The sequence below is a fragment of the Pieris brassicae genome, chromosome 12, assembly GCF_905147105.1.
Source record: "Pieris brassicae chromosome 12, ilPieBrab1.1, whole genome shotgun sequence".
Classification (NCBI taxonomy): Eukaryota; Metazoa; Arthropoda; class Insecta; order Lepidoptera; family Pieridae; genus Pieris; species Pieris brassicae.
In genome coordinates, this window is record NC_059676.1 from 5,197,275 (window position 1) to 5,222,837 (window position 25,563).

General features: G+C 31.5%; 1 protein-coding gene across 2 annotated transcripts in view; it reads left to right on the forward strand.

The window, feature by feature from the left end:
• The first annotated feature begins 4,868 nt into the window (after window positions 1-4,868).
• The window catches only part of LOC123717516 (ATP-binding cassette sub-family G member 1), a 39,064-nt gene continuing 18,369 nt past the window's right edge, over window positions 4,869-25,563 (forward strand). Inside the window, exons 1-5 of one of the 2 annotated variants that reach the window (XM_045673549.1) lie at window positions 4,869-4,999; window positions 8,609-8,746; window positions 10,075-10,445; window positions 23,501-23,618; window positions 24,090-24,282. In XM_045673549.1, coding sequence (XP_045529505.1) covers window positions 10,304-10,445; window positions 23,501-23,618; window positions 24,090-24,282 — 453 coding nt within the window. In that variant the 5' untranslated portion in view covers window positions 4,869-4,999; window positions 8,609-8,746; window positions 10,075-10,303. The remainder of the gene's footprint in view (window positions 5,000-8,608; window positions 8,747-10,074; window positions 10,446-23,500; window positions 23,619-24,089; window positions 24,283-25,563) is intronic. The other variant, XM_045673548.1, reaches the window with a different exon arrangement.

Here is a 25,563-nt window from a genome sequence, read left to right on the forward strand (position 1 = left end):
GTTATCTATATGTACTACTCTTAAAGACGCAGACAGTGAAACAATATTGGAAACGTCCGTCGAAAACAACAAAAATGACACAAAAATCCTTTGAATTAGGCGCTGCCGATAATATTAAATTCTATTCTCTTCATGTACCTAGTCGTATACCAGATTCTGTTTCTTCATCTAAAAACCCAGGAGGATTGTATGCATTCGGCGATTATTTTCTCAACCAATAATGTAAAACACATGTCGTTTTTATAATGACATCTACTTTTTCGGGCACCAAGTCTTACAAAAATCCTAAAATCTCGTGAAACTAAAACCAAATGCATTTTGACAATTCTACTACATCGGCATAGTCTATCATCATCATCTTAATTTAAACTTTGAAAGTGTTGCCTGGATTTCATCTTGAGCAAATATTATATTTTTATCTGAATGCATATACTTCCCAAACAAACCCAAATCACCCGTCCTCATTTTGTCTAGACCCTTTATCGATTGCATCTAATCTTTCGATGGCTGAATTGATGTCCAACTTTTTAGTCTTAGTTTTCTATCACGTTTTCTATTACTCCTTCTTATATATTCTATCGATCACGAAGTCTAAAATTTTGTATTATGTTACGTTAATTTGCAGCTATAAGGTAATTACATTATAATCTTTTTCTGTAATTTACCTCACCTACGCAAGACTGATGATGAATATATATTTTTTTAAATAAATACATAGAAAATATATTAATTTTGAAGTAAAGCAGTTGTTTTTTATACCTTAATAAAATCTTCCAATGCTATGTAAATAGCTTGTAGAAAGTTAACCAAAAAGTAACTAATTGTACACCTAGGTACTCTAAATATTTCTGATAATGTTTGAAATGAATCCCCTGTAGCCAGAAACTTAAACGTTATTTCTAAATTTCCGATCAGCTATAGCTTAAACAAATACACTTTATTGTGCTGGGTCGAGTTACAACTCAGAAGAGTGTATTTTTTTATATGGTTAGAGTTTATAATATAATAAATAAATTGGTTACGTTATCCAGTCAAGCCAGGTCAAATAGTCCAGGTCCAAAACAGGTGCTTAAGGCCCCATCCCAGCAAGAATTGCTGTGTCAGTGTCTCGGGGTGAACTGCGGTGCGCAGTGAAGAGCTGGAGCACTGACGCGCGCCGGCCCGTAATAAGATTTAGTTACATAAAACATTAGGCTAATTATATATTTTTTTCTGAAATGGATTACTTGGCACGCGTTAAAATATTGTGTAAATTTCAAAATCATGCTCTATATATATTTTCGTCATGAAATGAATTCAAAGTGTCAAAAATTGGCTATGTTTGCATTTTTTTCTATCGAGCGAAGTTATATAAATGGTGTATCGATCTTTCAAAATGGATATATAAACTACTCAACTCCACCATATATTTTTTCCATTTGCCCTACTTCAAGAAACGAGAACAAAAAATGGAAAGAAACAACGTACAGTAAGTTGTTTTTTGAGTTTGGTTACCGGAGAGGTCCTAAATTTCTTTAATAAATGCCTCCAAGATTATCAGAAATAAGATTCAAGATAACTATTACTACTACTGCTACTAGAATAAGTATATATAACAAACCTTATCTTACCAATTTTTCTTCAATGAGACTAATTACAAGCATCTGATAAGATTAATATATATAGCACAATCTTAACGCTATGGTCCATTAAAACGATTCGACGTTGATAAAATTACGATTTTGCTTGTTTTAAAATAATGTATTGATTACTGATAAAGCCAATATGTGTTATTGTATTGAGAGACAATTATTTGATTGATAATATGTATAGAATGTGGCCAGTATTATATAATTTTATTGAGTAAACGATACGGTTTTATCGGTGAGAAAACTTTTAATATTACGTGAAAGCTATTTAGTTGCGATGTATTTGTCGCAGCCATCTGGCTTAATTAACAGCCGAGCCTTTTTTAACTAAACAGCGTCATTTAACTAGCGGCCTAAAAAATATTCATCCGTAGCTTTCGTAAAACCATTTAATAAACTGGCTGGCAAATGCTTAGTCCATTCGTACGATAGAGTGATCATGTGGTTAAAATAAAAATATGAATCATCTGAAATAAATATTTTAAAAAACTTAAAATGCTTGAGTCTGTCAGAGCTAAATTCATATTATTATCACTACACTCTTCCATTGTACATGTTGTTTTTCATTAGAATTTGCAAAACACCATTGTTGGAAGAGTTTCATTTCTAGTTTGAGAGTTGCAGAAAGTGTAATAAAGCTGGCTGCGACATATTTAACGTAATACTGTAACATTTTTGTCGGTAAGACAGATAATAGTTAGGAATAAATATTTTATTATTACTTATTGTCTTCTTGTTCTTCGTTATGAACATATAATTGTCGATGTATATTATGACCGAAGGTCTATAAAAAACAACAGCTCGTGTCGCTACAACCTTGTTGGCCATAGAGTTCTGTATCTATTTATTTATCTTAATAGACGAGTAGGTGATTACCCTGTGCCTAGCATACGCCGTCTATTTGTGAGTCTAAGGGATGCCGGTTTCCTCAAGATGTTGGCTTTCACCGTACAAGTGAGTAATAACTGCGCACTTAGACAGAACTTTCGGACATTGAGACAAATAAGATAATGATGAGATCTAAATGAGTATTTCATAGCTATCGATTGTTCTTAGTAAGTACGAATATGATATGACAGCCACTATAAAGGCACGGGTTATTACATAAATTTATTGTTAATATTCTTACGTTTTCTTTAAATTATACTCTATAGTGGTAAGTAATTGTAATTGTAATCTGTAACATGCATTTACCATGTAATAAAAAAACTTATTTATGATTTCATACAATAAAATGAATTCAATTTATATTTTATTCAATGCGTTACATTTCAATATTCAAACACACAGTGGGGGCGTTTATCCACCACTATAAACTTTACATACATAACTTCTTTTCCGTCTTACAACAAATATATCTTTTAGAAATATTATACTTGCATACAAAAGTTTTAATTATTCTTTTTTGTAAGAAAACAGCGAGTAGGTTATGATTTATTAAATACTTAAAGTTCGTCGCCGACCTAATAATATATTTGACAAGAACTTACAAAGAAATTGCATATTATGTTACTATCTTTTCTAGATCAGAGACTCAAATTCGGTATCTATGAACGGGTAATTAAATGAAAAAGGTGCATAAAAACAAAATTCTTGTGTTGTTACCTGCGCACCATGGCACCAATGAAGTATTTTTTTCTTTCTCGTAGATAAAAACAACATTCCTGATAACTTTTTACTTGATAAAATATTTCATTTTCGTTTCGAATATTATATCGATCATTATGAGGGGTAAGAGCTAGATTCTATTACTTACGATTGTTATTAAAATAATACCTTAAAACGTTTAATATAAATGAAAATATAGGTATAGTTAAACATCGCGACAATTATTTGTTATCAAAATTTTATTTAGGTTTTCGTAGCCCAGGTTATTGAACTATATATAGAGCGTTACTAAAATGTACAATTCATTGGTACATGTGTTATAAGAAAAGTATCAGTTTGGTAGACACCAGAGACCTTTAGAGCTGTAAAATCTAGACCTTAATTCAATCCAAAGACATGAGGAAGTGGAGGTAATAGAGCATCGACACTAACACGACCTATAGCGATAAAGAATGTAAAATATCTGTCAATAAAACCATTCTGATTAGTAGATGGTCGAAGAATAATGGTCAGAGGAATAATTTGTTTGTTTGCATTGAATAGGATATAAAACTACAGGACTTATTTTACGTAACAAGATAAAAATCTTTTCAAAAATGTTATCTTTTGACTTATTCTACGTTTGTAGATAATACGACACTAACAATAGAAAAAAATTACTCATAATTTTTCCCTAATGCGCCAAAAGAAGTATAACTTCAAAAAAACTAAAATATTGACTATAGCTAACTTCAGGGTATCTGGTTTTTGTGACGGTGTGCGCGCGCGGCGTAAAAATTACCCTTAATGTTTTTTCCCTAACGCGCCAAACAAAGTATAACTTCAAAAAACTAACTTTTTGCATTAAATTGTCTGTTTACCGAGAAAAGCTTTATCCTAAAGAATATCGTGCTCCAACCAAGTTACTGCAGGTAGAACCGCAGAGGACAGCTACTACTAAATAAATCAAGTAGAATCCCAAAACAGATTTTCAAGTGTATGGGAGTCGGTTTAAATAAAAAATTGCGCTTTTTCAAACTATGGCAGCTGAATGCAAAGTTTTCGAAGTTGAATAGAATTACTTTCCACATACTTTGTCAAAGAATTTAACTAAAATTTATAATAAGTTATAGAAATTTAATTTTATGAAATTGTGATAAATAAACATGTTTCAATCTAAATGTATATTGAACCTTTATGCCTAGCAACTTTGCCATATAACGAGAAAATGTCAAAGACGATATTACTTACTAAAATTTACTACTATACTCTCCGTCTCTGCCTTTATCTATTCAAATAGTAGAAAAAGGAATGTATGTATGAATTAATAAACTTAAAAAAATAGTGAAAGTATTTTTTTTAATTCAAACTTTCTACGTTATATTGCTGCAATGCAGTAACCTATATATTGATTTCTAAAATATTTACCAAAATAAATATCCAACCTACTAGCTGACTAGCTGGTGAATATTTAAATAAAACTTTTTGGCATATTTTTCCATTTCTAAATATCAGCAATCCAGACGTTTATAATTAAAATATTACAATAATGCAATCCATATAATTTTCCGGTTAATTACGATAAATCTACTGTCAGTCCGTTACAGTCACTCTGGAAGCGTTGATTTCACAATCGTGATTTCAACTTACCGCGGAGTCCGTAATATTTGTCAGTCGTGTTTTGAGAAGCACTTGTGTTGGCTGTGTCATTGTTCAATTCGATATCGTGCGCGTATTACGTGTTTACTTTCGATAGTAATTGTGTCCTGTTTGGATAATTTAAGGTAAATTATTATAATATCTTTGATTTTAATAAATATATCATGGGTTGGATTTTAAATTAAATGATCCATTTTCATATATCATATATTTTATGAAAATTTCAATTATATTTGAATATGTATTATTACTACTTTAAAAAATGATTTACTGACACATTTTTACAGTTTTTTTAGCTGAGTATTATAAAGAAAGTATACAGAATTTTATTTTTAATATTGTAATAGTATAGTACATTGTAACGTATGAATCGATATCCTCAATTTATAAAAAATATGAGGGTACCAACGTACAAGCCTTATTTTATTTATTAATTATTCTTATTAAATTATATATTTTTATTTTGAACTCAGACATAAACTAAGATACATATTATCCACAAAATGATTTTTAAACTTTTTTTTATAATCAATTCAAATTCGTTCTCATTCATCTCTTTGTATTTTTTATCAGTGTATCGTATTATGTAAAATGCAACAATGCATTGTTTATCGTCAATTTATTTATCTATATGAGTACTGTTTGCATGACTATCAAGATTAATGTTTCCATTCGTATATTTACGATAAAAGTATTACCTCGCTTCTGAAGAAATTATTTATAAATAACTACCTTTTTTGTTTTTGCTACTTGAATTTATTTTTTTCTTATTATGTATTGTAGCTTACATTTATTATACATAGAACAATAAAACAAGTTCATTCTAGTAAAAGATTTTCGGGTCAACGTGTTTTATTAAGTACAGACAAATAAGTTCTCAAAGGGTGTTAGCTTTTAATACAATTTTTTTTAAAGTTTGCCTCATTTAATACCAGAGGCAAAGGTGAGCCTCAAAACCTTCATAATTTGGTCCCGTTGATTAAAATCATATCGAAATTTGACATACAGCAGTGACTGTCGATCTAAGTGACTAGACTCTGAGGGTAAAATTCAGAACAAGACCGGACTATGACAAATACCAATACATCTTTGACGTGAGTGTAAAGCTCAGAGTTGCGGAGCCCAAGCGTAGATTTGGAGATTTACTAAAGCGCGGCAGATTAATAAATTAAAATATCTGTGTGATACCTTGTAACCGGTTAAGTACCTCCACCAAATATAAGCCCCATATATGGCCGCACGTAAAGGAGAAGGAATCAGACTAATCTGATCCATATTTTTACCATTATTAATTTTCGTAAAGTAAGCGGAGGGCTTCAAAGTTGTTAAAACATTTGTTGTTGAAGGAAGTAATTCCAAAAAAATTCAATACGTGAAGCTGTGTGCTGCGTATATTCCTGTCTCCGCCTTTATATTCCTCTCTCTTTTTCTCTATCTAATACTCTGTTACTCCGTCGCCACTGTCCCGTCTGTTGCCATCACCACAACTGGTCACACAGCTCGTTAGATTATTATTTAAATAAAACTTACGTTAAGTGTTAGGTCTCGACTCTGCCTTCTAAACATAAAGCCATTTTCAACTCAGATATAAAATAATTTCTTAATTTTGAATATAAAAAATGAAATTCCATTTTTGAAAATACTAAAGAAATATATCGTACAGAAATAGCGCATATACTGTAACATTTCTACAGCACGTCGTTGGACTAAGCCTCTTTTTTAACTAACAAAGTATTATCATATCATATATCATATTTTAGTGACTTTGAGGTTCTATTTTTAAAACGGAAATTATCTCTCTGAGAACTAAACAAATACTCCAAATTTGTAACAGGAAATATTTATTAATCGGTAATTAATCAATTATTGTTTTCTTATCAAGTAAGGAAGATGTGTGTTAATACAACAAATATTTTTCATACATACTTCCGCTATTGATGAATGGTATGGCGTCATTTGTGTATATTTTAATCAACTATACAATGGACTATCTGAGAAGATTTTATTAATTTTTGATTTATTTATAAAACCTTATCCAATTATTTATTAGTGACTATAGCACCTATACAAATTGTTATTGTTATTTCTGTTCAGTCTAGTAGTACTTAGTAAGTATATACTTGAAAAAAATACAATAATTCATAATTTCAAGAACCTGCTAAAACACTCCCTTATGCAAGATGGCGGTCTAAATTACACAAATACTCATACTATTTTAGGATTAGAACACAATTTACAAGGATGCTATGTGATCGTCGATCCGACTAATTGGTGCCCGATTTGTGACTGACGTGTAAAAATCAATATATTTTTTAAAATACAAATTACTCTCAATAACACTTAGTTTTCATATTGTTAAATGTCTATTGGTATTATGAGTGTTAACGACTGATTTAAGGAATATATAATACCTTATTAGCGTCCAATAGATATTATAACCTTTTTTAGATATATTGTAGTAATTATTATCGTATAAACATTTATTATTATATAATATATTATAATGCCTAATTATTATTTTTTTATGATCTTAGATAATTGTGTGATTTGTGTATGAATAAATTACATCGTCTAAGTATTAAATTATTTTGTTCCGTTAAATTAGATATATATTACAATTAAATTTTAATAAAAAATTCTTAGTTTAAGGCTTAAAAAAACGTTTATTTTAGGCGTACATTTTTTTTGTACGTCAATAAAAACGCGTGACCCTAAACTGATGCGACAAAACATCAATTACGATTAAAAATGGGGTCAAGTGCATTGAACTATATTAATCGTTTTGTATTTACAATAAATGCCGAGAATTTATTGGCAACAATTATGTATTGATTTCTTATGAATTACATGGGCTCAAAGCATTTATTTTTGACATTTTATATAAACAAGCTGACACTAGTTAACTCAGACACGCTTTCTTATTAATTATATCGGCTTGATAGGTAAAAACATCCTTATGTCGAGGCATAACGCCGGGTATATATTACCTCTTATACATATATAACGTATATGTTCCGGGATATTAAGGCTTATAGCTTTGAACATTACGTTATTCATCAGACTTTTTTACTCTATTGTTTTACTTTTTAAGTAGCGAAAAAAATATTAATGAAATAAATTTTTGTAGCGCCAAACATTTTTCACAGAGCACTAATTATAGAGCATAGATTTTTTTTAAGAGTTTGAATATCTTATTTTATTATACGAGCCAGTATCATTGGAAATAGATCTGTAGTTCGAAGGCGGTCGTTAACATAATTATAATTTTAAATCAAGCTTCGACAAATCTGCATACAAATATATTATTTTTTCTATTACCATAAATAAACTGTTACAATTTATAGGCAAATGTCATTTGAGTATCAATTATGTATTAGGTGGCGATACGGTTTCCATTTTAAAACAATAGGATGAACAATTAGTTATAAATTCATATTTAAGTGTGTGATATGACTGCAAATGAATTAAAATGCATTTCCTGCTTAGATTGCAATTCCAATTATAAAACCCAGTCACAATTAGTAATGCAACTTTGTGATTAAATGACGACACAACAAAAAAGTCGAATGCAACTGTGTTTTATAATTTTTTTACTTACATTTTAGCAGTAAATAACAAAAATACACATGATACATAAGACGTCAATGTTTTTTAAACAAGCAAATGTTTTAATGTTTGAACTTAAAACAATGTCGCTTATCTTAAGTTACAATATTCATGTCTCCCATCCATAGCGGGCAGATGGAGCTCTTGCGTTTTAGTGGGTACGGGTCCATTGCACCTCACAGACTGACCCCCAAACTCTTCGCGTCACTTTCAGAAGTTGCCTCGGCGCGAGGTCTGTAAAATGATTTCCCAACAACAAGAAAAAGGTATAGTCGGTCAGGTTTTCAAAGTTTAATTTTAAATCGTATACACACAAGCGCCTTCAGAAGTTTTGATATATCTACCCGTTTTAGTAGTCTATGCCATGGACAGTTTTTTTTAATACTAGTATTTAGGACCTAGCATCACTCATTTATTCTCTTTGTATCATTTAACACATAAAAAAATCAGTTAAGAATACATTCGTATTTTAAAGTGTGATGTAACTACCGTACAAACGTAAGTTGCTCAAAGTGAAACTAGCTTGAACTAAACCAGGTCATTAACCAAAAAACCTCCCACCAAAACGCAACACAGAAGATAGAATAAAATGGAAAAGCTCAGAAATACTTACATATGGCAGAAAAATCTCAATTTCAGTTTTGTTTATTTGGTAAATTCACGAACGATATGAACTCGTTATAAATTTCATTACATTTATTTATAAAAATCCTAACTGGTGACCCTAAATTGACAAGAGTGCACAACAAGTGAATAAAATTTACAGAAGAATTAAAAACAAAATAAATAAATTCGGAATATCAAAATTACATAATAAAAAACACTAATATAATATGTAATCATAAATTCATTGTTTCACAAACTATTTGTGAGTAGGCTCTTAAATCCATACCTGCAGTAATGGTCGTCAGAATATATGGTCATAGCACATGAACGTATAGGCATTGTACCGTCTCAGTAAGCCTTTCTTTAGAACTATTCAATCTCGTGCGTTATCTCCATGTCTAACCATCCAAATTAATATGGTCAATACGCGCGAGTTCATTTGAAAAAGTCTTAAGTATTAACAATTCTTTATATTGGCAAATTGTCAGACTTACGTCACTGTTTGGTGACATAGTTTAACAAACACTTGCTTAAATAAGATATGGCATAAACATTACGAAAGTTTTGATCTTCAAAACGCATACAAGTTATTTCATAATACGTATTTGGTGTTAACCTTATCTATCGAAATATTTATTTATTAACGCAAGGTTACGCACTATCTATAAAAAAAACATAGTTTTTTAAATCCTAACAGGAAATTTTCTATTTGTTCAAATAGATATGATTCAAGGAATCGGCTGTTTTCCTTCCTGATTTGTAAATAGATTTCACTTTTTCAACTTTTACCTTAATTTTATCAGATATTTTTTATCCTACTAAATGTCATACAGTATTAAAGTCTGCTGTAATTTTTAACTTTATTAACTTACTTTAATGCAATAAATAATTAACTTAAAAAAATAGTTACTCTGATAGATCGTACGTATGTACTTCCGATTCATGAATTGATCCATCAATTAATTAATTATTAATATATTGTTTACAGGTCACATTGGATAAGAAGTCGAGTAAGGTCGAGGCCCGTAACACGAGAAAATTCTGTCGTAAACTCGACATCCATAGGTCGTATCAGCTGAAGGAAACTAGTGCGCATGCGTGGAACTAATTCAGTGCCGCGTAGTTCAATGACTCATTATACTAACATTTCGCTTGGGAAACGCTAGTTGCGCCCGTTATGCAAATATTTTGGTAAGAAGTGATACAGTGATAACAAAATGACGCCGGGCGTAGAAGATTCGTGTGTGACACATTGTAATAATAACATTGTACCGCTGTTGCCGAGAAATTCAGTGCACTTGGAGTTTAAGAATTTAACATGCACGATTTCAATGATTTCAATGCAGAAGATGGGATTCGGTAAGTGTTTATTTTCATTTATACCTCTTTCTTTAATTTATTTGTTTTTACTTCCATTTCGTTGAATTACGTCGAATGCCATTCCATGAACAATACGCAATTGAAATGTACTTTACGCGGAAAATAAATGACGCAATGTTGTAAATTATAGATATTTAAATCCTATGTAACTGAATCCAAACAAAGCATACGAACTTTTTATTGTGATTACATATATAAATGCGTTACATACAGAATTTACATATATCTGAAACTTTAGTATTTTTTAGTAATATAATCGATATTAGTACTTTTAACCTGTACACAAAATCATAAAAATAAATAATATAACATGCGTATAAACTTCTAAAATCTTTACAATTCCGACAATTGAAGTTCATTAAAATAATTTAATGGAATCTTCAAGAAATAGTTAAGTCTAGTGCAGATTATTTAAAATATAATAATTGTTAGGACCTTAGCTCTAGCATACGCAGTGGTCGAAATATTGTTAAGGGACTGAGCTATACGTAGACCGCTAACAGTGAGCATGGAACTGTAATGTACGTAGCTAAACATTAACATAGGCTTGTCCTGGACTTTTTAACGTGCCAAATGTAATCTGTGTAATTGTATACAAAGTAATTAATGTGATGACACAATTTTGCAACTGTTTAACTGTGTATTCTCAGCCTTATGTGACTGACATCTAACATCGTTCATTATTTCGGTCCTTTGGCCCATATAACGATCGAATTGTACCATTTGTTGAACTGCATGTGCCTCAGTAACACGCATAGTCCTCAATAGGCCATATCTCACTTAACATCCAGTAGGATTGTGACCAAATGTCTGTCTAGTTCATTTCACATTTATTTCTCAAATATCTCGCAAAACGCAATACATAGTGCGGCTTATGGAACACATGTCATCGGTGGATTTTAATCGGACTTCGAGGCAGTATACGAAATTCCATCCGTATCACCTCGAAACCTCAGTCACCTCAGTCGTTCCACAAATTAGCGTTTTTTAAGGCAGTTTAGCCACGCACCACCACCATGTGATACCAGCTGCCCACTGAAGTATTTCCGAACCAATTCTTAAAATACCGCCAACCCACTCGCGAGCCCTCTAGCATTGAGTGTCTATGGTCGTCGGTACCACGTACCATCAGGTGAACAAAACATGCCGATTTCCTTACGATAACTGTTCAGTGTTGGCCTAGTGGCTTCAACGTATGATATGCACACTGAAGCCACTAGGCCAATACTGGGTCTCAATTACCGTTTAAAATAATAGTTTGAACTTTCTATTCCTTCAAGTAGGTACTTGAAGCAACTAAAAATGTGCGTGATGAATCTTGTTTTGTTCATCACTCTAACGTAGAATTTATTCCCAATTTTCATTAAACAAAATCAGTTGAATTATACTGTTTTTATTCAAGTGTAGTTTTTGTTAGGTTTTGTTTATGTTGTGATGTTAGAACAGTGTTTTGATAGTGCCTAGTTTGATTGATTTCGTTTTTTTTGTATTACACGCATTACACTTGTCGTATAAAAAACACAAAAACAAGAGATTAGAAATCTAGGTCCAGCCGCTTAGGAGGATTTTAATTACAGAGAAGCACAGAAGAACAGAACACGAGAGCCCATGTCCGAAATGGAACTAAAAGAGAGCTCGGCCATGCGTTGTTTAAGTAAATGATAAACTTTAGAAATTGTATGCAATTTGTATACATAAGATTATGCGTAAGATTAACTAAAGCCAAAATTATTTTTTAAATGCCAGTTATTTGATTTATTTATAAACAGCATTACAGGCAAAAAACAAAGGTATATATATATTTATAATTAAGAGTAACTTATTACAGCAGAAAACTTGCTATAAATTTGTAATATATTTTCATATCACTTTTAAAAAAAACATCAAACAATAAAGAATAATTTAGAGGAAAAAACAAACATTACGTTCGTCATTTTCATTTTAAAAGGCTAATTTTTAAAATAAATTATTAGTTATGAGGTCCTTGTGTATGACATTCATGCATAAAAACGAATTATACAAAATAATGACAAAAACCTGAAAATAATACTATACTCTAATACGTAATAAATTCCTCATTACACATAGCCGCGGGCAAACGGGCACGAGGTTAATAAACGTAATCCACGTAATAAATTCCTTAAATACATTGGATACTTAAGAAAACTTACGTATGTTTTATTGCAAAAAACGTGTAGAAAATCTTTAAAACTGTCGTTCGTTGAACTACTTACACTGAACCATTGACCGGGACAAACATGGCCACGAGTTATTTATGATATTATATAATTGACGGTGCAAAGGTGGAACGAACAGAGGATATTCCATTTTTAAATTTGAATTTGGCAACGTTCCGTCTCAAAAACAAAGTTAAATTGTTTATGGTGTAGTCCAATTGCCTTGTATACGTACATTAAAATGATGAAAAGGACAAAAAAACTTGACGTTTAATTAAATAGGTGATCAATCTTCTATAGACACAAATCATTGAGGTTTGAGACGTGCCACGCTTACGATTTTTGCCTTCACCTTCAAATACTCTTTAACACCGTGATTCCAAATCGCAGACTTAAGCCCCTAGGCCAAGCGTTACCATGCATTATTTCGAGTCTATTGACAACCTACAACTGAATTGCATCGCTTATTAATACCATAAAATAAAATCAATTGGCCAGTGCTCTACTGACCTCAGCGGTGACCATATTTTGTTTGAATTGAACACGCGTAACAATATTTTCGAAATATACATTTTAAGATGGAATTTACATTTTATTTCATAATTGACATAGTTAACGTTATTGCGAATTTCGCGATGTTCAATATTAGCAAACATTTCAATAGTTTTCAGCACTTGCTCATTGAAGCGTAGATTGTTCAACGAGTTGTTTGTAATAATTACTCATATCCGAAGAAGCATCGGGAATCATTTTTTGCGATAAGAGAAATCCTGTTTGTTAATAAAACTTTAATGATAATATGTGGAACATTAATTAATTGTTAATGTGATGAATAATACTTAGTGTTACGGTTTGATTGTAATTGGAATATTCTTGAAGGATTGTTCAGTTGTATCTGCGAACCACGATTGACTCGACACAACTGATATATATTTTTCCATACCCGTAAGGAATCATCAATCTTATATTTCATTCTTAAATATCAATTTAAGAATGAAACAGAAGCCTGAATCTATCGAATTTATATTATTAATATAAATTTAAATTTAGTTTTTGTTTTAATAACTGTGTATTACATGTATTTTGCTCTACTTGCCTATCTTATTTAATACATTTCTTTTTTCTTTACTGACAGTGGTTGCCTGGAAGAGATCGCTTGTTAGCGATAAGGCCGCCAGTTGCCCTCCTTTTGATTTAATTATGTTAATTTTTTTTTTGTAGTGTAACGAAGTGTAAATAAATAAATAAATTAATTAATTAATAATATTTTTCACCTATTGAGAGCTGAATGGTGACAAGCTATTACGATGGGATAACAAGCGATTACAAATAAATATTTTTTTTTTAACTAATTACTTTTAATGTTGTATGGTATATTCAGAGAGGCTAATTAAAACTCATAACAGATATTTATAGAGAGGACAAAGGATGGTAAACATTTATAATTTTTCCTCTGCGTCTGCGCATGTGGCTGTCTCGTTAAGATTTTCACGGTTTTGATACTATTGTATGTTAATCACATCCTTCGCTGTAGTCGTTGAATGACAATATAATATTCTTACAGTTATTTCTTAAAGTAAATATTAGTCAAAGTTTTTATTTAAAAAAATTCAAATTAAAAATAATTTCATATAAAGAGAAATTATTTTATGATAGAGATTGCCTACATTTTTCTTTATACACAAGTACTTTTCAAATGTTGATCTCATTACTCAAGAAAACCTAGAATTAACCTAGTACGTATGACCCAAGATAAAATTCATGACACTTATATTCATAGCTTATCGGTACATTAGCACAATTCAACGATTTCATATGACATTGTTGCAACAACTTCATACTAAGCTGAATTCTTAAACACGTGCAAAAGTAATATATTTATGATACTCTGGCAGGTTTCAACGCAGCACCATTATGTTAAGTCTGTAAGTCAAAACATAGATAAGGATTTAATAAATAGACATTAAAAACCATACTTACAATTAAATTTGGATAAACTAAAATAATTACTTATAAAAATAGTTTTATATATAACTAGTCTATGCATTAATAGATTACTTAAAGTTCGAAACGATATAAAAATTACATTCTAGCCTGTAATATATCTTTAACCTTCAACTTCCACTTTTTCCACTAACAACTTTTTATTAGGTGTACAATTCTTATCTCTGCGGTCATAATTTCTAATATCAGCTGTAAACTTTGTTTAATGTACACATCACACATGTTAGACAAAGTTTAACATAACGATCTGGTCTATGTTAACACTGAAAAGTAATTTAAAACTTACCTATTTTACTAGAAAGCATAAGAAAGTGATCTAAAAACTTACAGTTTCTAATAAGGGGAAGGCATTGTTCTTGTGTTCTATCTTTTCACTTACCACTGTTTAGCACTTTAGACTAACGTAATAACGTAATAAGTAACTCACACTAATTCACTAATTGGAATGGTTTTGTCCTTATCAATCTTCTCACTAGGTTCGTGTTATCAAGAAGTTAAATAGCCTTGTCATTCACGTGATAGTGGAGCCTCTGTACGTGGGCTCCAGTAATATTTTTTATGTAAACCTCTCCAGTTGCAAAACTGGATGCTGCTGGACCTGTAAAATGTATTTTTATTTGTAGTAATTAAAATTTCTCGTCGAAGCAACACATTGTAAGGAAATCGGCATGTTTTTTCCAAATTTCAACGGCGTATCACAGAAGGCTGATCACCTCCTTGCATATCAATTAAATTTATTAATGTAAATTTGAAGCGATTGCCATAAATAGTAGCCCTTAATGTAGTTAATGATGGCGCCATATGTTTTAAAACGCACCATCGCCAATTGATCCATGAAGCGGATAAAACATATTAAATGAATACAATTACATACAATTAAAATACGATGATTCCTATTCAAATTAGTCTGATATCATGTGAATACTGTTTGTAAAGAATAACCTTTTTAGCATAAAACTCGAAATGTATGGTTTGGTATGGTGACATACTTGTCAAGGTCCTATCAGTACAAATAGTAATAGAAAGGATCAAGTCAAAACTATATTTTCACATACAGACTCTGGACCCGGAATGTAACTTTAGTGTAAGATTACGTTGAGACAAGACTAAGATAACTTACCATTAGTATGAAAACAACTTTGAATAAACTGAATATTATTTTTATACTTTATAAACAGTCCTTCTGATATTTAATATCGATAAAAAGCTATTCATTTAACAAAAGAATTACAACGATTAATGTTATACTATAATAGGATTTAAATTAATCTATTATCAATTATAATTAATAATAGGATGTTAGACACCACTATAATTGATGTATCTGTGATTTGTCCGGTTTATTGAGATATTTTTAACCATCAACTATATTATTTTTAGTAATTATGGCTATAGTATTGAAATAATAAGAAGCTTAATTATGCATGGCTGTCGTAGGCTATAGTGACATATATATTACACTTATAATATAAGCAGCAAAAATAGCATTATTGAACTACTTCATTCATTTATAGTCGAGTTTATTTAGAAAAAAATACATAGGAGGGCCATCGATACCAGTACGCAGACGCCAGTAACGTTTAATAGAAAATAAAGTACGACCTCCGATTTCAAGGCAGAGTTCTTGCGTCGCTTCCAAGATTACAACATCAATCTGAATCATGCTGAAACATAACTTTTCGGTACTTCGTCGGTTTCTGTATCGCTTTTCTTATGAAGTTATTTGGTAATAATACAGTAGTATATATAGTAGTAAAAGTAGTAGTTTCAGTTATTTCGAGGTTTTAGGTAAGTTTATGAGTTAAGTTCAATTCTATCTACAATTTTTAAATCAATATTGTTGCAGCAGGGCTTCCCAATGTTTTTCATATCAATATTTGAACAAAGACATGTTTTCCTTACGTATAAAATTTAAATTTGTAATATTTAACTTGCAAAGTTTTTATTGCCACAATCTATTGATATATCTGTAGTTTTTAAGTTGTTAACAATTAACTTATCAGTTTTTTGTTTGTTTTATTACTTATTTGATCCGTCTGTGTCTGCCAGACGGCGACTTTTGTGTCTTATATGAGATAGTTGCTTCTCGTTTTTAATCGCGTACATGCATAGAAACAAGTCACACATTTGTGGTTCGAAATTCCGAACTCAGGACCCGCTTATCTAGTAGAATATCACTGCCACACTTTTTATTTAATGGAGTAAAGACTAATTTGACTTTTATAAATGAGGTTAAGGACCTTTTTGGTAACTTTTTTAAACAAGGAGGTTCAGATGAAAGAACCTTTATGGTGAATTTCGCTTCTACATATTCGTTGCCTGTTTTGTTTTACGCAACAACAACCGAATAATAATTTCAATCGCCGTGCTATTGGATATATCATTTGATACGAAATAACACACCCGTATATATGTTTATTTATGTGAAAGTGTAAATTAAAAATGATACATTGAACTGCCTTGACACGAGAGAATTATTGGGCGTGTAAGATAATTGAGATGCAGTGTTTAATTGGGTCTGTAATTGCGTTAACTTTTAACCGGTTGTAATGGGTGGTTATGCTTTTATAAGATTTTATAGCCATCATAGGTACGATATTAATATTAAAATTACGAATCGTAAGCCTTACAGGGCGTAAGTAAATAAATACAATTTATATGGTTTAGACCAGTGTTTCCCTGGTGAACAGCTTGCTTGCTAGTGGACTGTGAAAGGTATTGAATGTCAGAAGTATCTGTATAGTATATGTAATGTATGTATGAGCAAGCTGCACTAGATAACTAGATATATGAGAGGGTGACATGTTATAACCTAACAACCCTACGGATCCCTAAGCCCTACAGATTTACCCTAACACATAAATAGTGCATATATAAATAAGTACAGGATGGCACCAAGAGACCTAAGGTAACAGACGGAGCCCTACGGGTAGGATCAAAGGTTCGAGGTGGTGGGATTATCTCAAAGCTATCGGGTAGGCTCACCACGATAATTATATATACATACATGATATTATTTTAGAGAGCTGTTGGTGTAATGCGCACCTTCAGCTATTAACATTTTGGAACACACGTGAGTCGTGTCAGCTATTGATCAATATTCGAATAAAATATAATTAAAAATTACTCTTCAGCTGATAAGATTTGGGACACACGTGAGCCGTGTCAGCAGTTTATCAATGTTCAAATAAAATCTGAACACCTGGGGCTCGCCCGAAAGAGGTATAATTTTTGAGGCATTTACGATCACAGTTTTCTAGTAAGTAGTTCTTAAAACCTATCATGCATATTGACTATTTCTTTAAATCACGTCAGTAATTGATAACATACAACGATTTTATGACACATAGTCATTATAAAACACATATATTTGCTTGAACGATAATCTTTGTTACGCATAACTTATTGCCAATTTCCACACGTTTACAAGACGATATGTTTTTATTACTTTTGACTTCGCCATAGACGGAAGATTATAATAGAAAATATTTAAACAAATATAACGACAAATTAATGTTTTTTATTATATAATAATCTGAATTATTGTAATTATCATATATCTGACGGTTTTGTAGTTCACTTAAAATTTTGATTAGATCATTGATACATAGAGATGCCAGCAATCTGATTATCTTCTAGCTTCTAGCTCCAGGAGCATTAGAATTTATCCGCAATTGTTCCATTACATTCCTTATGATTTATCTACTAGTCTCTCCGATAAACTCGACCCTTACCAAGAAGACAAGAACGTTAGTATTATATGTGTATATAGTATATGTTAATCCTGTTAGATATCAAGCGGAGTTTAAAAGATAATTCATTTTATTTTCCAGAGTAGACTTTAACACTATTGTTACTTATTAATAATAGTTGTATTTAATTCTTTAGAATGAAATTATTAAATATTACATTTACATTCAATACTGGACGTTGACATATCAAACGACGTTCTGTTTCACGGTCATTTGGAGGGAAAGGTTAAGCCTACAAGGAGCTTTCTGTGCCCGGGCCATCGCTTACTAACTGTATAAAGCGGCCTTACATGAAGTCCTGTTCTCACCTCTGAGCTCCCCAGTACCAGCTCCGTCCACTTGAACGTATTCAACAAAGAGCGGCTGTATCCCTTGGGGTAGCGTAGAGATGTGGGGCGTCTCTGCATCTTCTACCGCATTTACCACACCAATTTACCGTGAAATATTTCCGAACCAATTCGACTTCAAGGGTCCTTCAAGGTAAGGTGCAACAGTATCCTTAAAGGCCGGCTTCGGACTTGTGAGCTTTCTGTGGCGGTGCTATCACTTAACTTCAGATGAGCCTCCTGACCGTTTGCCTCTACAAAAAAAAAGCTATGTAAGCTAAGCATTTTTGTCCAGTAACTTATACATAAGAAAAAATAAGATATAATAAGGTATTTAAATTATCGACAATGTTTCATTCGTTCGATTTATGTGCAAACGTTAATCGAATTTCAATCCAATAGGTACTACATGAGAGTTTTGTAAATGTCCTACATACAATATAATTGTAAGTGTCATCTGTAAAGAACCCACTAACGTCCTGTCCCGGCATTTCTCGGCTGAATATTATTTAAATCTGCAATAAAGGTGGTCACGTTGCTCAGGGATGCATCCTACACTAGGGTCAACCCAAGGGCCTTGCAAATTCTGAGGGCCCATCTGAAAGGCGTGAGGTTGAGGTATTCTTACTTAGTGGGTATCTACCATAACTTCAATAACAGAGGAATCTGAATCCCAACTTTACAATCCCGGCGTCAATTCTGACATGCATAACGCGGAGCTATGATACCGCATTTTTACCAACCTAACCTTTCTACTTTGTTACAAACAATAAAAATTGGAATATTTCCTCGTTCTAATATTAATACAGATTAAGAGATACTTATCAAGCCATTCTCCATCCTGAAGTCGTGCCAACGAACCAGTGATCCAATAGATTTTGCATATTAGGCTCGCATTACTTATCATTGGAACTTTTTGCTGTTGCGAATTGCTGTTTGCATTGCCTATAACATAGATGCAGAATTCGAGAAATTTTATTATTTAATTTTATGTCTTTTGGAGCAATGTTTAATAGTAGCAGCTTATACGCTCCTAATAGAAGAAAAATAAATTGTTTAATATTTATAATTCCCCTAATATATTTTGACTTTGTTAAAACTACTTTAACACCTAACACTTAACATTTGTCAATAATGATTTAGCACCGATGTCAGAGCGAAACAGTATTGTTAATAAATTCAAATGAATACAATTGATGACATAGTGTGTTCGCAAAATACGTCAGCAAGGCGTAGTCAAAACACGTATGCCATAAGATACGAAGTTATGATTAATAATGATTTATTGTCTCTGGAAAATGCCGTGGTTTTATACATATTTGACTCGTTGATATATGTGACAAGAAGCAAATGGGCAAGAGGCTGATGTTAAGTGATATTGGATACTCACATTGTCAGTAGACTTGCGTTTGTTGTCTACCTTTAAAAAACGTATATTGTGTTCTATAAAAACAGATAACAAATTGATTAGGCAGAAATTACACACACTATTTTTGGAATTCAAATAACGAACTAATGGTCTGAGAAATGCATTAGTGCAGTAACCTCTAAGCTATTTTGGCGGTAAACAAGTATCATCGAAAACAAGAATTTCAAATTACATTTTGAGCAGATTTAAAGTTATCTTTCCTGGTATTTTGTTAGAAAAAAAAGTTTCTTATAAATTTATCCTCCACGATGGATTTTCTAATTATGGTTTTTCTAAATGTACATTCTAGCATAACGCATTTAATTACCTCAAGCGCCATTAATTTATGTAGGTATGTATAATGTTGTTTATTAGTTATTTCCAATATATCTCTAGTCTAGATTTCACATAGCTACGTATACGAACAAAATATATATTCAGCTCAACTATCATTCTCGTGAATGTGATTTTCACATGACTTGAGGAACATGAAGGATGTTATTTATTAAACAAACAAGATATAGAAATTTACTAAAACATTAATATATCAGAGAAATAATGCTTCTGCTGAAATGTAATAGGTATATGACAATTAAATTGTGGCCTCAGATTTCTACATCATCGTGACGATTGTTCCTCCCAATGTTTTCGCCGTACGGCGTAAATAGAAAATCCACAGCTAGGGTCTAACCTACGACCTCAGGGATGATATTGTCTGAAGCAATTACTCTAGCACAGCTTACGCATTAACTAAGGCCATCATATACATTTTCTTTATATATATATATGCACAAAGACACAATATAACATTACGATCTAGCCTAACTTAGATTAATAAGTAATTTAAAACTAACCTAATTTACTAAAAAGGATATTTAACATAAGAACGTGTCCATAACATTACTTATAGTCTCTATGAGGGGAAGACACTCTGTTCTCGTGTACATTCTTTATGTAACTACAATAAATGGCCGGAACCGATCTTGAGGGCTGGCAGTGAAACATAGGGCTCACGTATAGAGTCAATAATGTAATTTTATAACAATTATCATGAATTACAAAAGTACTGAAATTATCTACGGCCTCTTTACGATATAAATTACAACAAACTTGGCAAATATAATTAACATGTAGTTATTAAACCGCTAAACTAGTTCAAATGTAATAAAATGTTTATTGGATGTTTGACCTGTTTTTTATCAATATGACGCATACACATCTCCGACTTCGTCTCCGTAAATTATATATTTAGGTGTTTTAAATTTTAACATACTAACCATAAATAATATCATAAATGTGAATTTTCTTTTACTAGATTTTTCTCTCACGACAATATAGCTTTTGTATATCTCAGAAGTCGTTCTTTTTTATGTTTCTTTTCAAAGACTTCATTTCATTAAATAGCCATTCATAGGTAGGTACTACGTCTTTAACACATATAAGCTTAAACTATAAACGTCTATAAACTCCAAGTTTTCGAATTAAAGGCCTAAAACAGACAAGAAGAACTAACAAGTAAGTCACCGACACTCTTTTTTTCCTTTTTCGTTAAGATCTTGTTTTTTGAGGAAAAAGTACGTTTTTTCTGATCATCCTGCTAACATTAAATTAATTATATCTCCTTGGCATGTTCTAAATTATGAAGAATATATTATCACGTTAATTAAATAATAAATGACTAACAATTTGTTAAATGAATCACTCAAAACCAGGATAACAACAATGACTTGCTAATCGCGACGTTATTTTCCACAACTAAGTCCTTAAGGAAATACATTGGTTCCTAAAGAAATAATATGCATGTACATATGATTCAAGAAAAGAGCGTATCAATTCTTAAAAGGCCGGCAACGCTCGCGAGCCCTCTGATATTGGCAGTGTCCATGGCGGACGGCATCACTTTCTAACGTAGATATGAGATGAGACAATCAAAATCGAATATCGTGACATACAGGAGTCACACTTTGGCTTAAATATCGACTCCGAATCTTATCTTTAGTACCTTTTTAATAGCCATAAAACTAACGTAAGTACGTTATACCCTATGTGAAAATATACCATTTTGATTATAGCAGTCTCAATAAAGATAAGCCGCCGTGGCCGAATCTGACTGAAACACGAAACGTTAATTGCTATGAAGAAATCAAAACAAAAACGATTTTCAAGTATAAATAGTTTAGCCTTTGCCGTTGTCAAACACATGTATGACGAGGTCTATTCAACAATAATCCAACCTTTAAAAACACTTATCGATCGATTGAAGTCGTTAAAAATTAGGTAGAAGATCATTTTATATTACAAGTTATTTTAATGCTGATCTATCAATGTGCTTTATAAACATTGAAACCTTAAAATACCAATTAACTTGCTTACTTTGACTAAGGATACCATGCACTGTGGAACATAGTAGCAGTAACGTTTTTTCGTTTATATTACAGTAAAATAATAAGTTTTTCAAAACCAAATCATGTTTTGTTTCATTAATAAAAATGGACGTCTGGTCCCGGTCGTATATTTGTGGAAAAAAGAAAATATCGGTTTTATTATTTCGAGATTATACGCTGTGCACTGAAAAATCTTTGTTAATATTTTATTTATTTTGAAACACTTCGTTACATTACAATATAAAAAAAATTACCACAATTAAATCAAAAGGAGGGCAACAGGCGGCCTTATCGGTTTCGAGCGATCTCTTCCAGGCAACCACAATGAGTAAAGAAAAAAAATTGATTAAATTTTACTCACAAAACTGTATGAAATGTTATTAAAGCAAAGAGACCATAATGGAAAACTTTGTGTATCGTAGAGATCTTACAATTCTACCAAAAAATTGATTATTAAATTGTCAGAAAAAAGGAAAATGTGTTACTTATTAAACAATGATATAAACTTTTATTTTAAAATACGCTTTAATGAAATGCCTTAAAATTGTGTACATAAACATACAGTAAATTTAATATTTATCACAAAAGGACAAGCAATAAATATTCATAAGATATGACTGTGAAAACCACAGAATAAGTATATAAAATTAGATTATCAAAGAATAGGTGACAGACCATGCAGTCCTATTGTTAGCGGTCATTAACTTTTGATGGTCATATAATACTAATTATTAGATTCCAATTTAATTATACAAAATCTTTCCTGAGAAATTGCGAAATATTATATATATTTGAAGCTGTTCTCACAATATAAAAACCATCCGAAAATATATAATCAAAATCAGTGCGTTCTGGAAAACAAATCTATCGCATAACTTGACTAAGAACAATAAATAATTGAAATTCGAGCATCTCGAGAAAAGAGAGAGTTGAAAATGTTCTATTTTCTTGAGATTATTTTAATAAACTTTATGTTGTTACAGAAAAAAAGCATATCCTAAAAGGCGTGAATGGATGTTTCAAGCCTGGAGAACTGACGGCCATCATGGGTCCTTCAGGTGCTGGAAAAACTACTCTTCTTAATATATTAGCTGGCTATACGTAAGTTTTTTTTCTTCAAATATCCCATTAATATAAAAATATACGCCAAATTTAAATCCCAGTGAAGTGAAACATTTTGTATAGAACCATGAATACAGCAATCAAACCACTTGAAATTCTTTTTCTATAATTCAAATTATTGAAAGCAATTTTACGTTATTTTATATTCTATGAGCGATCAGAAAATAATGTTGGCTTTGATATCAAATTTAACTAAAGCACGACAGACAATGTATTTTTAGAGGGAATTCAAATGAATAATAATAAAGCCTTTTTTTATTTCCATTTCAAATTTTGTCAGTATTTACTTATAGCTTAATGTTAGTAGTAATATTTTAGTAGGCTGTAGATATGGTGTGTGGGTGATTTCTAACTATCATCAGTCCACCTGCTTTTTAGCGTGCCCACTCATCCATCATCGTATTCTTACTACAATAATGTTTTTGATCTTCAATGCGAACTTTCAAACAGAACTCAAGGCGCACACGGCGAGATCATAGTGAACGGAACAAGCTCGTGCGCATCGAAATCAGCTGGCAGAGGCGGCGCGCGATACATTCGCCAGCAAGACGACCTCCGGTTACATCTAACTGTATACGAATCCATGTCTCTTGCAGCGGCTCTTAAACTGGCCGACTTCTCATCACACGAGCGGAAAGAGAAAGTAAGTTAAATATAAACAAAATACTGTGAAAGTTGTCAGACATCAATATTACGTTATGTAAAACGTTTACACAGCTATATTGTCGTTTTAAATTTTTTTTAATTTCTTGCATCTTTTGTGTGTATATACTATCTGGTATGTTGAAATAAAAATTTTAAGAACCACTCTGTTAAAAGTTATTTTTCATTAGTGTTAAGTAATAAACGCACTAACATATTTAGTATATTACCCATAAAGTTTGTCTTATGTACAACATAGAGTTTACACATTGATATAGTCTATACATTCACCACTTTTTCCGGATGGGGTAGAGAGAGACCGCGGATCTCCTCTTACTATGCTCATGACGTACCAATGACATTCACCATACATTTATAGGTTATGTAATACCCGACTTTTGTTCTCTAATATGTTCTGGATTTGGTCCAAGTTCTACCCGATCCGAGCTCACCATCCACGTATATCTTACTCGTAACCCGCTTCATACACTCGTACTTACACTTCTATAATGCATTTTATTAATTATGATCTTTAAGATTAAATTCCTACATTCTTTCTCGTCCATATAAGAATGAATTTAATCAATTCCGGAGTAAACTATAATACTTCTATAGTAGAGTTTTTTTTACATATCTTCTATGTGTGTGTATGCATGCATATTCAACGAATTTCAATGCGAAATAATTGTATTACTTATATAACTGGGCGTTCCGAGTGTCTTACAGCATCGTGGCCAGCGCGAGACAAGAAATTGACAGATAACATCTATATATATTGTATTTCATTAATATTTATTTATTAACACTTCGTTACATTACAATATAAAAAAATTAACATAATTAAATCAAAAGGAGGGCAACTGGCGGCCTTATCTCTTTTGAGCGATCTCTTCCAGGCAACCACTGTGAGTAAAGAAAAAAGTATTAAATTACATAAGATAGGCAAGAATTGCAAAAATACATGTTATACACAGTTATTAAACAAAACTAAACAGGAAACAAAAAAAAACAAACTAAACTAAAAAGATGATACATTAAAAATAAGACACATAAATCACGATAATTTAATATAAGTCTCACGTCAGGAAGTAGTTAGTAAGAAAGCTAGGTAATAATAGTAATATGTATGTAGATCTATAGAAATATGAATTACATTTGTATTTATTCCTCTAAATCACTAATTGTTTGTATTAAAAATACAGTGTAAAGCGATAAGGCACAGACCAATAACCTATATGTTTATATCTATCCTAAGAATTAAACGGAAAAAATTCTGCCCGAC